This window comes from Panthera onca, chromosome E1, assembly GCF_046562875.1.
Source record: "Panthera onca isolate mPanOnc1 chromosome E1, mPanOnc1 haplotype 2, whole genome shotgun sequence".
Lineage (NCBI taxonomy): Eukaryota > Metazoa > Chordata > Mammalia > Carnivora > Felidae > Panthera > Panthera onca.
In genome coordinates this window covers 28,776,081-28,789,508 of record NC_138352.1, presented here as the reverse complement: position 1 = coordinate 28,789,508, position 13,428 = coordinate 28,776,081, and the positions used below count along the sequence as shown (strand labels likewise).

The following is a 13,428-nucleotide window of genomic DNA, read 5'->3' as shown; positions in this document are numbered from 1 at the left end:
TTCCCCACCCCCATCCCTGTGGCAGGCCGCTGTAGGAAAGGCTACCCACATCTCTGGTGCAGCTTGAGGATGCCAAGGTAGGCAATGAGGACCTTGTCTCCAAAAATCAGGATTGCGTTCTGACGGTGGATTGCTGCTCTGATCACTGAGGCGCAGTATGGATGCAAGTTGCATTATTTTAACCACTACTAGCTAAAATAGTTTCCAATAGATTTAAAGGAGTTACACTTATTATTCTGATATTCAAAAATATAAATAAATCCCCAGAAAACACACCTGAGGAAGCCTAGACAATGGACTTCCTAGACATAGATTTTAAAGCAAATGTCTTAAAAGATCCTCAAAGTGCTAAAGGAAGACATGGAAAAAGTCAGAAAATTGATGTATAAACAAAATGAGAATATCATTAAAGAAATAAATTATAAAAAAAAATTCTGGAGCTCAAAAGTACAATGACAAAAATGGAAAATACCCTACAAGTTCAAAAGCAGATTTGAGCACAGAGAAGAGAGAATCAGTGAAACTGAAGAGAGGACATCTGAAATCACTGACTCTGAGAATAAGAAAAAAAGAAAAAGGAAAAGTAAACAGGACCTAAGGGATCGGTGGGATGCCATCAAGTGGACCAATAAACACACTGTGTAAATCTGAGAAGGAGAAAAGAGAGAGAAAGGGGAAGATAGAATATTTGAAGAATAATTGCTGAGGGGCCTGGCAGAATGGCTCCCTCAAAGAAGGGTGGCGAGAAGGGCCGCTCTCTCATCAATTAGGTAGGGACCAGAGAACACATCATCAATATTCACAAGCACACGCATAGAGTGGGTTTCAAAAAGCCCCTTGGACACTCAAAGAGATCCAGAAATTTGCCATGAAGGAGATGGGAACTCCAGATGTGCACACTGACACCAGGCTCAACAAAGCTATCTGGGCCAAGGGAATAAGAAATGTTCCATACGTGAGTAACCATGTGTGGTTGGTTGTTCAGAAAACATAATGAGGATGAAAATTCACCAAACAAGCTCTATATGTCGGTCACCTATGTATCTGTCACCACTTCCAATAATCCACAGACCATTAATGTAGATGAGAACTAATTGCTGATTGTCAAATAAAGGTATAAAACTGGGAAAAAAAAGACATGCTCGTACTCTGTCTCTCTCTCTCAAAAATAAATAAACATTAAAAAAAATTTTTTTAAACAGAAACCACAAACAAAACAGCTGTAAAATATACACATGAGGAAATACAAAGGAAATCAAAAACACTTCACTACAAAAAAATCAACTGAACACAAAAGACAGAAATGCAGGAAATGAAGGACAAAAAAGCTGTAAAGTATACAGAAAACAAATAGCAACCTGGCAGAAGTTCCTCCTTAATATTGATTAGTTTAAATATAAATACTTTTAAATCTCTAATCAGAAGACAGATAAAATCTGGAATTTCTTTTAAAAATCCAACTATACGCTGTCTTTAAGAGACTCATTTTAAATCTAAAGATACAATTATCTTGGAAGTGAAAGGATGAAAGAAGGATATTCCAAGTAAATAATCACCGAAAGAGAGCTGGAGTGGCTGTACTAATATCAGACAAAACAGATTTTAAATCATAAAAGGTTACAAGAGACAGAAAAGGATATTGGATGTAGGCATACCTGAGAGATATTGCAGGTTTGCTTTCAGACCACTGACAGCAACTATCTCAATAAAACAAGTCAAATGAGTTTTTTGGTTTCCCAGTGGATATAAAAGTTATGTTTACACTATACTGCAGTCTATCAGTGTGCAACAGCATTATGTCTAAAAACAATGTACATATCTTAATTTTAAAATATTGCTAAAAGTGCCAACCATCATCTGAATTTTCAGTGCGTTGTAATCACTGATCACCATAACAAACTAATAATAATGAAAACGTTTGAAATATTGTGAGAATTACCAAAATGTGACACAGAGCTGTGAAGTGGCCAAATGCTGTTGGAAAAATGGCTCTGATAGACTAGATTGACACAGGGTTGTCATAAACCTTCAATTTGTAAAATACACCATATTGGCGAAGCACAATAAAATAAGGTAAGCCTGTAAGAATAAAAAGATAGTCATTACAGCAGAAAGATATAACAGTTATAAATATCTATGTACCTAATAACTGACACTCAAAATATATGAAGCAAAAATCAACAGAACTGAAGGGAGAAACAAACAGTTCTACAATATTTTGATATTTCAAAACTCCACTTTCAATAATGGATAGAACAACCAATCAGAAGATCAATTACAAAATAGAGGACTTGAACAACATTATAGATCAATTGTACCTAACAGATGTATACAGAACATCCCACCCGACAACAGCCTAATAAATATTCTTCTCAAGCACACATGGAACATCCTCCAGGAAAGACCATATATTAGGCCACAAAACAAATGTCAACAGATTTAAAAAGATAGATATCATTTAAAGTGTCTTATTCAACCACAGTTTAACGAAGCTAGAGATCAGTAACAGAAGGTAAACTAGAAAATAAGCAGAAATTAAATAACACACTTTAAAACCACTGACTCATAAAAAATAACAAGGAAAATTAGAAACTATTTAGACACAAATGAAAATGAAAACACCACATAGCCAATCTTATGGGTTGCAGAGAAAGCAAGGCTAAGAGGGAAATTTATACCTGTAGTTGGCTACATAAAAAAAAAAAAAAAAAAAAAAAAAGATTTCAAATCAGTAACATAACTTTACACCTTAGCGAACTAGAACAGAGCAAACTAAACCCAAAGCTAGCAGAGGAGGGAAATAATACAGATTAGAGAGGAGATTAAAAAAAAAAATTCAGAGTAGAAATAAAGAAAATCATGAATGCAAAAGTTGGTTCTTTGAAAAGATCAACAAAACTGAAAAACCATTAGCTACACAAAGAAAGAGAGGATGGAAATAAATTAGAAATGAAAGCCAGGGTGGCTCAGTTGGTTAGGCATCCAGTTTTGGCTCAGGTCATGGTTCGAGTCCTGCGTCAGGCTCTGTGTTGACAGCTCGGAGCCTGGAGCCCACTTCGGATTCTGTGTCTCCCTCTCTCTCTGACCCTCCCCCACTCATGCTCTGTCTGTCTCTCCTTCAAAAAAAAAAAACATTTAAAAAAATTAGAAATGAAAGTGGGTCCTTACCTAGATAAAAAAAATTATACTATAAATGACTGTATACCAACAAATGAGATAACCTAGAATAAATGAAAAAATTCCTTTAAACACACAAATTACCTGACTCAAGAAGAAATAGAAAATCTTAGCAGACATATAACAAACAGGTAGAGAGATTAAAGCGATAACTTAAAACCTCCCAACAAAGAAATGTCATGCACCAGATGGCTTCACTGGTGAGTTTCACCAAACTTTAAAGAACTAACACCAACACTTCTCATACTCTTCCAAAAAACTGAAGAGGAAGGAGAGAATACTTCTTAATTCGTTCTGTGGGGCCAGCATTACTCTGATACCAAGTTCAGATAAAGACATCACAAGAGAATTACAGACCAACATCCTTTATGAATATAGATGTTAAAATCCTCAACAAAATACTAGCAAACCAATTTTAACAGCATTTTAAAAAGATTATTCACCACAAACAAGTGGGCTTTATCCTAGGAATGCAAGGGTGGTTCAATGTAATAAAATCAATCAATATATCACATTAATAGAACAAAGGAAAAAACCCCATAGGATTGTCTCAGTTGATGCAAAAAAGAGACTTGACAAAATCTAACACCCTTTAATGATAAAAACTCAGAAAACCAGGAATGGGGGGGGGGAATTCCTCAATGTGGTAGAGGATGTTTAAGAAAAACCTATAGCTAATATATGTTCAATGGTGTAAGATGGAAAGTGTTCCCCCTACGATCAAAAACAAGACAAGGATGCTTGCTCTCACTGCAGCTATTCAACACAGTACTAGAGTTCTAATCAGAGCAATTACACAAGAAATAAAATGCACCAAAACTGGAAAGGAAGAAGACAACTATTCATAGATGAATGTGATTCCATATTTAGAAAACCCCAAGGAATCCAGAGAAAGCTATTACAGCTAATATAAGTCAGTTCAGTATAGTTGCAGGGTACCAGGTCAACACACACAGATCAGCTATGTTTCTACACACTAGCAATGAATAATCTGAAAAGGATTATTAGGAAAGAAAATCCATTTATAATCGCACCTAAAAGAATTAAATATTTAGGAATAAATCTAACTAAATAGGTCAAAGATTTGTATGCTAAATAAACATTACAAAACACGGCTGATAGAAATTAAAGGAGACCTAAATACATGGAAAGACATCTCACATTCGTGGACTGGAAGACTTAACATTGTTGTCGATACTACCCAAAGTGATGTACAGATTCAATGCAATCCCTATCAAAATAATAGTATTTTTTTTGGAGGAAATAGAAAAAAATCCTAAAATCCATGTGAAATCTCAAAGGTCCTTGAGTAACCAAGACAACACTGAAAAAAAAAAAAAAAAAAAGAACAAAGCTGGAAGACTCACACTTCCTGGTTTCAAAACTTACTGCAAAGCTACAGCCATCAAACAGTGCGGTACTGGCATAAAGACGGATATACAGACCAATAAATAGAATAGAGAGCCCAAAAATAAACCCTTGCATTCATGGTATGTGATTTTTGACAGGTGTGGCAAGACATTTCAAGCAGGAAAGAACAATGTTTTCAATAACTGGTGCTGGGAAAACTGGATATGAACATGCAAAAGAATGAAGTTGGAACCTTACCTAACACCATACACAAAAATTAAATCAAGTGGATTAAAGACCTAGATGTTGGTGTCAAACTATAGAACCGCTTAGAATAAAATATCAGGGAAAATCTTCGTAACATTAGATTTGGCAACAACCTCATGGATATGACACCAAAAATACAGGTGACAAAAAAAATAAATTGAGCTTTGTCTAAAATTAAAAGCTTTTCTAGGGCACCTGGGTCGCTCAGTCGGATAAGCATCTGACTCTTGATTTTGGCTCAGGTCATGATCTCACCACCATGAGACTGTGCCAGGCATTGGGCTCTGGGCTGACATTGTGGAGCCTGCTTGTGATTCTCTCTCTCCTCTCTCTGCCCTTTGCCCCCCTTTCTCTCTGTCTCTTATGCACTCAACAATCCCTCTCAAAATATATAAACAAACTTTAAAAATAATTACATTAAGTTAAAAACTTTTCTTCATCAAAGGATACTGTTAAGAAAGTGAAAAGAAAATCTACTGAATGAGAAAAAAATCTTTGCAAGTCATAGATCTAATAAAGGATTAATATCCAGAATATACAGAAAACTAAACTCAACAACAAAAACAATCTGATTAAAAATGATGGGAGAAGGACTTGAAACACGCTTCTCCAAAGAAGACATACAAATGGTCAGTAAGCACATGAAGAGGTGCTCAACATCATATGAAATTACGGAAATGCAATTCAAAACCACAATGAGATGCCCCTTTATATCTCCTAGGATGAGTATAATTTAAGAAAATAATAAAAAATGGAAAGTAACAAGTGTTGGCAAAGATGTAGAAAAAGCAAAACCCTCGTGCACTGCTGGTAGGAATGTAAAATGGTATAGTTGCTGTGGGAAACAGTTGACAATTCTTCAAAAGCTTGTATATAAAAGTACCTATGGCCCGGCCATTCCACTCTTAGGTACAGAGTCAAAAAAAGTGAAAGCAGGGACCCAAACAGATATGTGCACAGGTCCCTTCACAGTAGCATTATTCATGACAGCCAACAGGTGAAACAACCCTAGTGCACGTGAACAAATTAACGGAGAAATAAAATGTGGTATAAATGTACCAAATGTGGTATATACGTGCACTGGAATATCACTCCGACATGGAGTACTGGAATGAAAATGGAATGAAATTTTGATACATGCTACGACAGGGGTGAACCCTGAAGACATAAGGCTTAGTGAAACAGCCAGACACAGAAGGACAAATACTGTATTTTCCACTTATACAAGGCATCTAGAAGAGGCAAATAAGTAGAATAGAGGTTTCCAGGCACTGGGGAGAGGGGAGGAAGAGTGAATTCTTGTTTAATAGGTATAGAATTTTTGTTGGAGATGATAAAAAGGTTTTAAGTATAGAAAGTGGTGATAGTTACACATACTCTGAATGTGTTTAATGCCACTGAGTTGTATACCTATAAATGGTTAAAATCATTAGTATGACGTGAATATTTTATTTAAATGTACATCTTTCTATGCATGTAAATACTATGTTATGTACATTTTCCACAATTAAAACTTTAGAAGTCATGGCCAACCTTCCCCCGACCCCCCACCGTAAAGAGATGACTAGGTATTAGCCAGGTAAAGGCGGAGGGGAAGCGTTCACAGAGGGAACCGTCTAAATGAGCAGTGTTAGTAAGTGGCAGAGAGGGGATCTGAACCGTCTGACAGTTCTCCCTCCGCAGGCCGTGGGGACCCATTGCCTACCCTGGCACCGAGTGACCACGTGGGTGCCCTGCACATGCAGCAGCCCAAGTGGCCGCTATCTCCTCAGATGCCTGCAGACAATGCGCTGCACCTCGTGCCCACGGCAAACACACCCCTGGGCTCACCTTGGTGGCCAGAGAGGCAGCAAGTTCTTTTGTGAGCTCTTCCAGGGCCTCCCGGTTCCGGCCACAGAGCACCAGCCTGGCACCTGCAGTGTAGAAGACTTTGGCGCATTCTAAGGGAAGAAGAAAGAACCTTGTCAGCTGAGGAGATTCCATGCCTTTCTTCCCCGGTGCAGGTCAGTCCAAACTTACCCGATGTTTCAGAATATGAATTTGTTTCTTCACATGCTCTACACATGTGTATTCGCTCCTGCTGTGGACCAGGCATGAAGCCAGGAGTTAAGGCCCCAATAATAAATGAGCTCTGTTGTTGTCCTGAGAGAGCTCAGGATCAGTGGTACAACAGACATCCACAAGCCAAGAGGAAGGCCGAGGCTGGTGGACAGATTTGTTAGGTACCATGCTCAGAACTTTCCATAATGATCTTTAGCTCTGAACAACCCTGTGAACATTATCCTCATTTTCACAGCTGAGGAAGCTCCAAGAGGTCAAGTGATACACTCAACGATCAAGCAGCACCAGCTACTGCGAGACCGTGGTTTGCCGAGGCCTGCATTCTGGCACAATCTAGGCTGTTTCCCGAATCATTTCAATGTAACAGGTACAGATCTATGGGGGGTAGATGGTTCCTACAAGCACAGGGGGCACGGGACTCTGTTGAGAAGGGATGGGGGGCCCTACCCCAGTCCTGAGGCCTGAGGGGCTGTTTCTCTGGAAAGCGCTTAAGGCTAAAGGAGCAGAGTTTGCAAAGCACCTGAGGGGCCATGGACAGACATATCTGGGACACAGAATGTCAGCCTTGCTAGGCTGGGAAATGACAAACAAGTCAGAAGAGCTGAACGTGCCGAGTGCCTACAACAGCAAAGGATCAGTAAGGGAGGCTGTGTCTAAGAGGCTGCCTCCGGCTGGGTGAGAAGAGGACTTGTGGCGATCAGGCTCTGCTGAACCCACTACAACATTCCAGGCAACAAGTGATAAGGACATCAACTGAGACCAAGGTACCTCTATTCGCGTTCTTTTGGTGGCAAGAAAAGAGACCCAACACACACTGGGGCAAAGCAAAAAGACTGACCAGGAGGATGCTGGGATTGCTCAAGAATGAAGAGGAAAGAGCAGAGTGGCCAAGGCTGGGGAGGGGCAGGAGTGGTGGCTGCCCAGGGCCCCCGGCAGCAGGAACCAGGTGCTGGCAGGGCTTTTCTCCATTTCATCTCCTGGGCCTGGCTTCCCCTCATCAACACAGCTCCCCTGACTCTGGGAGAGGGGCCTCTGACTGAGGCAGGCTCTGTGGCCAGCTGCGGCGGGGTGGCATCTCTAAGACTAGCCCAGCAAGGGTCACAGGTAAGTCCCCTGAGGCCCAGGGGGAAGTGTAGGGAGGGGAGACCTCCAGAACCAGGACTAGACTGTGGGGAATATTGAGAGATCAAGTCTGTCAATTCCTGGTTGGGATAGGAGGAGGTTGTGAGTCCAGACAGGGTGTACTGGTCTGATAGTCCTTCACCCACAAAAGTGTCAAAAGCTAGAAGGGCTCAAAACAGGAAGGGAAAAGAAACTCCAGCATCCTTCAGGAAAACAGAGAGAAAGTTCTTTTGACATCTAGACTGTCTTGTTGTGCAGAGCCCTCTCTTTTCACTCTACAGCTCCTCCTTTAGCTACTCTTAGAGCTTTCACTTACCATCCTCAGACCAGCACCTCCTAGTATGTCTCCAGGTGGACTTTTCTGGAAGGAAGTGCTAAGTGGACTAAACCAAGGGATTTTCAGGTGCGCTATATCACCTTCTTTGAAGATCTGGTTGGTCTGTTCACTGGCTCATCCTGACAAAGGGCACAAACCCAGACAGAGCTGCAGCCCTCACTCTGCTTGTCCCCACATGGTCTGGTCAGGGTCACAGCTCCTGCCCAGCCTGCCTTGCTGTGCTTTCTCAGCAGAGCAGCAAACGCCTCATAGGGGTGGGGGTGGCGGCTGCCCTCAAAGCCAGACAGCAGCATACCTGAGGCTAGATCTGGCTCATCTGGTTTACAAAATCATTCCAAAAGATGAGGAATCTCTGGCATGGCCAGCCTCCTCACCCCATTTCATCCCGACGTGACTGACACAATGGACGTGTCATAAGGTGCCCCCACAGGGTGCAGACACGCAGAATCAAAGGTGGGGAGAGGCACACTAGCATATAAACAGCTTCTGGAAAATGGTCACGTACATTCTGCTTAAGCTTTACTTCCCAGCAAAGCCAAAACAAGGAGGAAATTAAAGTCTGTGTAGGGAGTGACAGAAATGAAAACAACAGATTGCAAGGATTCCACTTTCATTTCTTGAAAAAGCTGACACAGGGAGGCAGGAGGGTCAAGGGAAAAAGGAAAACAGTCCCGAAGTACCATTTATCTAGCTAGGGCTGCCAGATGATTCCCCAGTGCTGCAGGCACTCTGGGCCTCCTCCATCAAGATAGTTATTCACAACCTCAGGGCTGAGGCTGGCTAAAGTGGGTATGCAGAACATTCTGTTCCTTTAGTCAATGGTCTTACTGTTTTACAAGGATAAGCTCATGTAGCTTAAATATACAAAATAGGGGAGAAATACAGAAAGCTATCTGAAGACTGTCACAATTCGGACTTTCAGAGCAGCTGACACGGCAGGCAGGCAGAGCAGAGCCACCAAGGGCAACCCGTGGCCTTCCTCCTCTGAAAGCTAAGGTGCAGCAGCACCTCCTTGGGAGTCACCAACAGTGGCTCCTGTACTTGCAACGGCTGGGTGAGAATCTGTTCCCGTTCTGACTGGCTGGAGTGGGGAGAGATCCGTGGACTCTTGTCCCTAACATGTTATATAGGACACAATATAAGCAGGGTGATTTGGAATTTGGGAAAAGGCTGACCTAATATAGGAGACAGACACACACACACACACACACACACACACACACACACACACACGTATTGTTTTTCTTTCAATTATATTTTCTATTCCCTTCCCAGTCTTGGTTTCCAGAAGTGGAACCGCAGAATGATAAAGAGGACAGTGTCCTTCTCCAACATTCCCATATCAGAGTACCTGCAAGTTACCTTTCCATCCCAGCCAACTCTCAAATACTGTTCAAGGACTTAAAAAAAAAAAAATGCTTCTCTCTGAGATCAAGAGAAGTGGCTGCTGACTACCCTATATATAGTAGCTGAGTAAGGTCAGAGAACCGACTGTGGCAAAGGGCCTGGAGGCAGCTGTCCCCACGCAGGTCTAGATATCTAATGACAGGCCCAGAGTTCACCCCCAGAGATCTCATCTAAAACATCATAGCAGCATGCGGATGAACCTACCTACAGCTTTCCCAGGCTCCCCCTGGCTGCCCGCAAGCCACTTACCCGGCAGACGAGACCCCATCTGCTCCTTTATGTTCCTGCAACCGCCAAGTGCTTCCCACCCCGGCACAACCATGCTGCTCCCTGCTCTGGGCCCATCTGCAACACCCTCCCTGTTGGCCCGTGCTTTCCTTTCCCTGGCCATGCCCCCCACAGGTGATACAAGACGGAGTCCTGGAGTCAGACATGGGGTTTGAATCTAGAAGTCCTAGGGCAAGTCTCTGAATCTTAGCTGCAAGGATTCAGGGAGATAAAGCACAACCCAGCCCATTCGTCTGCCGGGCCTCAACGGGAGCATCCGTTACTGAAATGTCAATATGCTGAGGTAAGTCCTTGCCCCTCTCCATCAGACTGTGAACTACCTGAGACCAGGCACCCTGTCTTTTATTTGTCCCAGCACTTTGCCCAGAGCCTTATAAATCGGAGATGTTCCATCAGCGCTGGCTGTGCTATGGTCCCGATGGACAGATGCAGCAGGGATGGGGTTACCACGACTCTGGGTGCCTCTCGGCCTTCTTCCATGGAACTGAGCCCCCACGCAGAGGGTATACTGGTGTAGTGTGCTCCGTGTGCAGGTGCTGAGAAGGAGGAAGCTCCATAGGACGTGCCTGCATCTGTCCTTGGTACTATGCCAAAGTCAATGCACATGTGTGCAAGGGAAATGACGGCAGCTCTACAGACTCATCTGTACGAGGCAGGGGGCGGTGACTGACTCTGGGCCTGTGACCCGGCACAAAGTTCCTGGGGCCGAGAGGCTCGCCGCGTTCACCAAAGTAGATGGAACTAACCCGGAGAACCTAGGTGAGGCACAGCTGAGGTATCATTTATTGTTTCCAGTCCCGCCAAGGCCATGCGGGACAGCTAGAGGCACAGCCCCAGTGACAGGAAGGTGAGGAGAAGGGGACACCAAGGCCATGAACTAGGGATGCTGGCTAAATCCAGGAAAAGGCACGTTTCGTTTGGCCCTCACAGAGATAAAAATGTTTTGTTTTTTTTTTTATAAATTTTTTTTTTTATAACGTTTATTTATTTTTGAGACAGAGAGAGACAGAGCATGAACGGGGGAGGGTCAGAGAGAGGGAGACACAGAATCTGAAACAGGCTCCAGGCTCTGAGCTGTCAGCACAGAGCCCGATGCGGGGCTCGAACTCACAGCCCTCACGGACTGTGAGATCATGACCTGAGCTGAAGTCGGCCGCTCAACCGACTGAGCCACCCAGGTGCCCCTAAAAATGTTTTTTTAATGAGTTGTCATATTTGAAAACAGGGAGCCTTCACATAAAAATCCCTATTTCCACAGCCAGCAGCTGCCCACTTAGACGAGGCACGTAGTGTCCGGTTTGCCACAGTCTTCGTCGTGGATTCTACCCCCCCACACTGATGCTGAAAGTCAGGGACCATTTCTCATTGCACTTAAGCTCTTGCTTCTTCCAAGTGGACCAGAGACAGTGACATACTCTTGTTCCCCAGTCACCTAGCCTGTGTCACTTATTTGCACCTATGCAGCCGAGCTGCTCCTCGAGTCTGGGCCAAGTTCCCTGCCCCTCCTGACAGCACTGGCCCCAGGACCCACCTCGCCCCAGGCCTGAGGTAGCGCCTGTAATGACCACCACAGCGTTCCGGAGGTAGGCTTTCATTCGCATCCGCTGCAGCAGCTTGAAGAGGCTGAAGATTCCCACACAGCCAAAGAGCAGGGGCAGGATGGCCGTAGAGGTGATAAAATCCATGACCCTCACCTTCAGCAGACTCTTCCTGAAAGAACCCAAATCCAATGAATTTGTGACAAAATAGGAAAACTCAAGGGACCTGCCAGCCCTCCTCCCCCTAGACTGATGATACAGAGCCCAGGTTTCTCTTGCGCGGACTTTAGCTCTGAACCCAACAAATGTCTTTCTGGGCCCCGTGCTCTATGCTGACTGCTCAGCATCGTGGAACTTGCTTTCTCTCACTCTGGCTGACATGAGCAAACAGCAAAGCCACAGACCTCGCGATGCCTCTCAGAGGCGCACAGCAACCCCAGAACAAGCTGAGGGAGCCATTCGGCACAGCACCCAGTTACTTGTGAGTATTCCAGGAGGCTCTGGCCCGTCAACGCTCACCTGAATCTCCTTCAGAAGCCTATTTAGGGGAACTTAGGTATGCCCATTATCATTTTCAACCCCTGTTTGTGAAACTAGAAAACAATTTTTAAAAAGGAAAGAGAAGGGGCGCCTGGGTGGCTCAGTCAGTTAAGCATCCGACGTTAGCTCAGGTCATGATCTCACGGTTCGTGGCTTCAGGCCCCACGTCGGGCTCTGTGCTGACAGCTCAGAGCCTGGAGCCTGCTTCAGGTTCTGTGTCTCCCTCTCTCTGCCCCTCCCCTGCTCCCACTCTGTCTCTCTCTCTTTCTCAAAAATAAACAAACGTTAAAAAAAAAAAAAAAAAAAAAAAAGGAAAGAGGAAACTATACCAATCTATATACTCCTCCCTAACCAGATAGATGTTTCTGGATGGGGTGTCCTCTGGATGGTCTCTGCGATGGCCCACAAACATCCTCCTGGCCACAGGCCTCACAGACACCCAAAGGGAATTCAGTGCACAGGGGAGCTGCCCTTTGCCAGGCATAGGCACAGACTTAGGCTGTGAAGTGGGCTGTCCGGCCGTGCACCGTGCCAGGCTCCCGCTGAGCATTCGCTGGTGAACCACCGCCAGCCGGATGAAATCAGGGGGCCACAGGAGTATTTGTGCATCTGTGGCAGTCAGTTCTTAGGAAACACATCCATTCCTTACACAACCGCCCCAAATTTCCTTGCTCCCCCAACCTTCCTCGATTCCTTGTCACTCATCCATGCCCCTATGCCGAAAGCAAGCTAAGAGAGGAGGGAGACACAGGATTAAAGGAAGGTCAAGAACGAGCTAGTGAGGAGCAACACCATGTCTGTCACTTTGAAAGAGATGCCCTGTAAGGCGATTTGACACACGGGCTGAGTCTATTACACAAAAGTCCCACCACCCACAGTCCACTTCCAGGACCGGGATATTATCGGCATAATAATCCTGTCCAGGAAGGAAGAGACTGGAAACCAAAAGCAGAGCTCCTGCAAACCAGTCTAAAGTTTTAATTATTCATCAGATTGGGAGTAACTACATAAAAACCATCACCCACCTGCTGAATGCCCCATGTCCTCAACTCCATATATTTAAAAAAATACATTTCTGTTTCCATTCCCAAAACAACATCACCTCCGTGGACACCATGAAGCCAGGAACCCACTGAACCCCAACACCGATCCACTTATAGGCTGAGTTGGCTTTGATCCTGAACCTTAGGATCAGGGTGAGTTGTCCTGATGTAAGTTAAACCGCTCGACTGCAAAAGAGTTCTGCTCGGATTTGAACTGTCAACTCAACTAGTTTAGTATTTGGTTTATTTTTTCATCTGCCTTTCCAAATATATCCAATTTCTTGGTCACCATAAAAAA

At 43.9% G+C, this 13,428-nt stretch overlaps 1 protein-coding gene and 1 pseudogene across 4 annotated transcripts in view; one reads left to right on the top strand and one right to left on the bottom strand.

Annotated features, from left to right (window-relative positions):
• Nucleotides 1–13,428, bottom strand: part of DHRS7B (dehydrogenase/reductase 7B) — a 59,647-nt gene that overhangs the window by 9,002 nt on the left and 37,217 nt on the right. For all 4 annotated transcript variants that reach the window (XM_060647049.3, XM_060647052.3, XM_060647050.3 and 1 more), the window contains 2 exons: nt 11,541–11,719; nt 6,625–6,734 (listed from right to left, as the gene is read on the bottom strand). In XM_060647049.3, the coding sequence (XP_060503032.1) occupies nt 6,625–6,734; nt 11,541–11,719 (289 nt within the window). The remainder of the gene's footprint in view (nt 1–6,624; nt 6,735–11,540; nt 11,720–13,428) is intronic.
• LOC132688200 (large ribosomal subunit protein eL31 pseudogene) lies at nt 443–1,137 on the top strand (annotated as a pseudogene).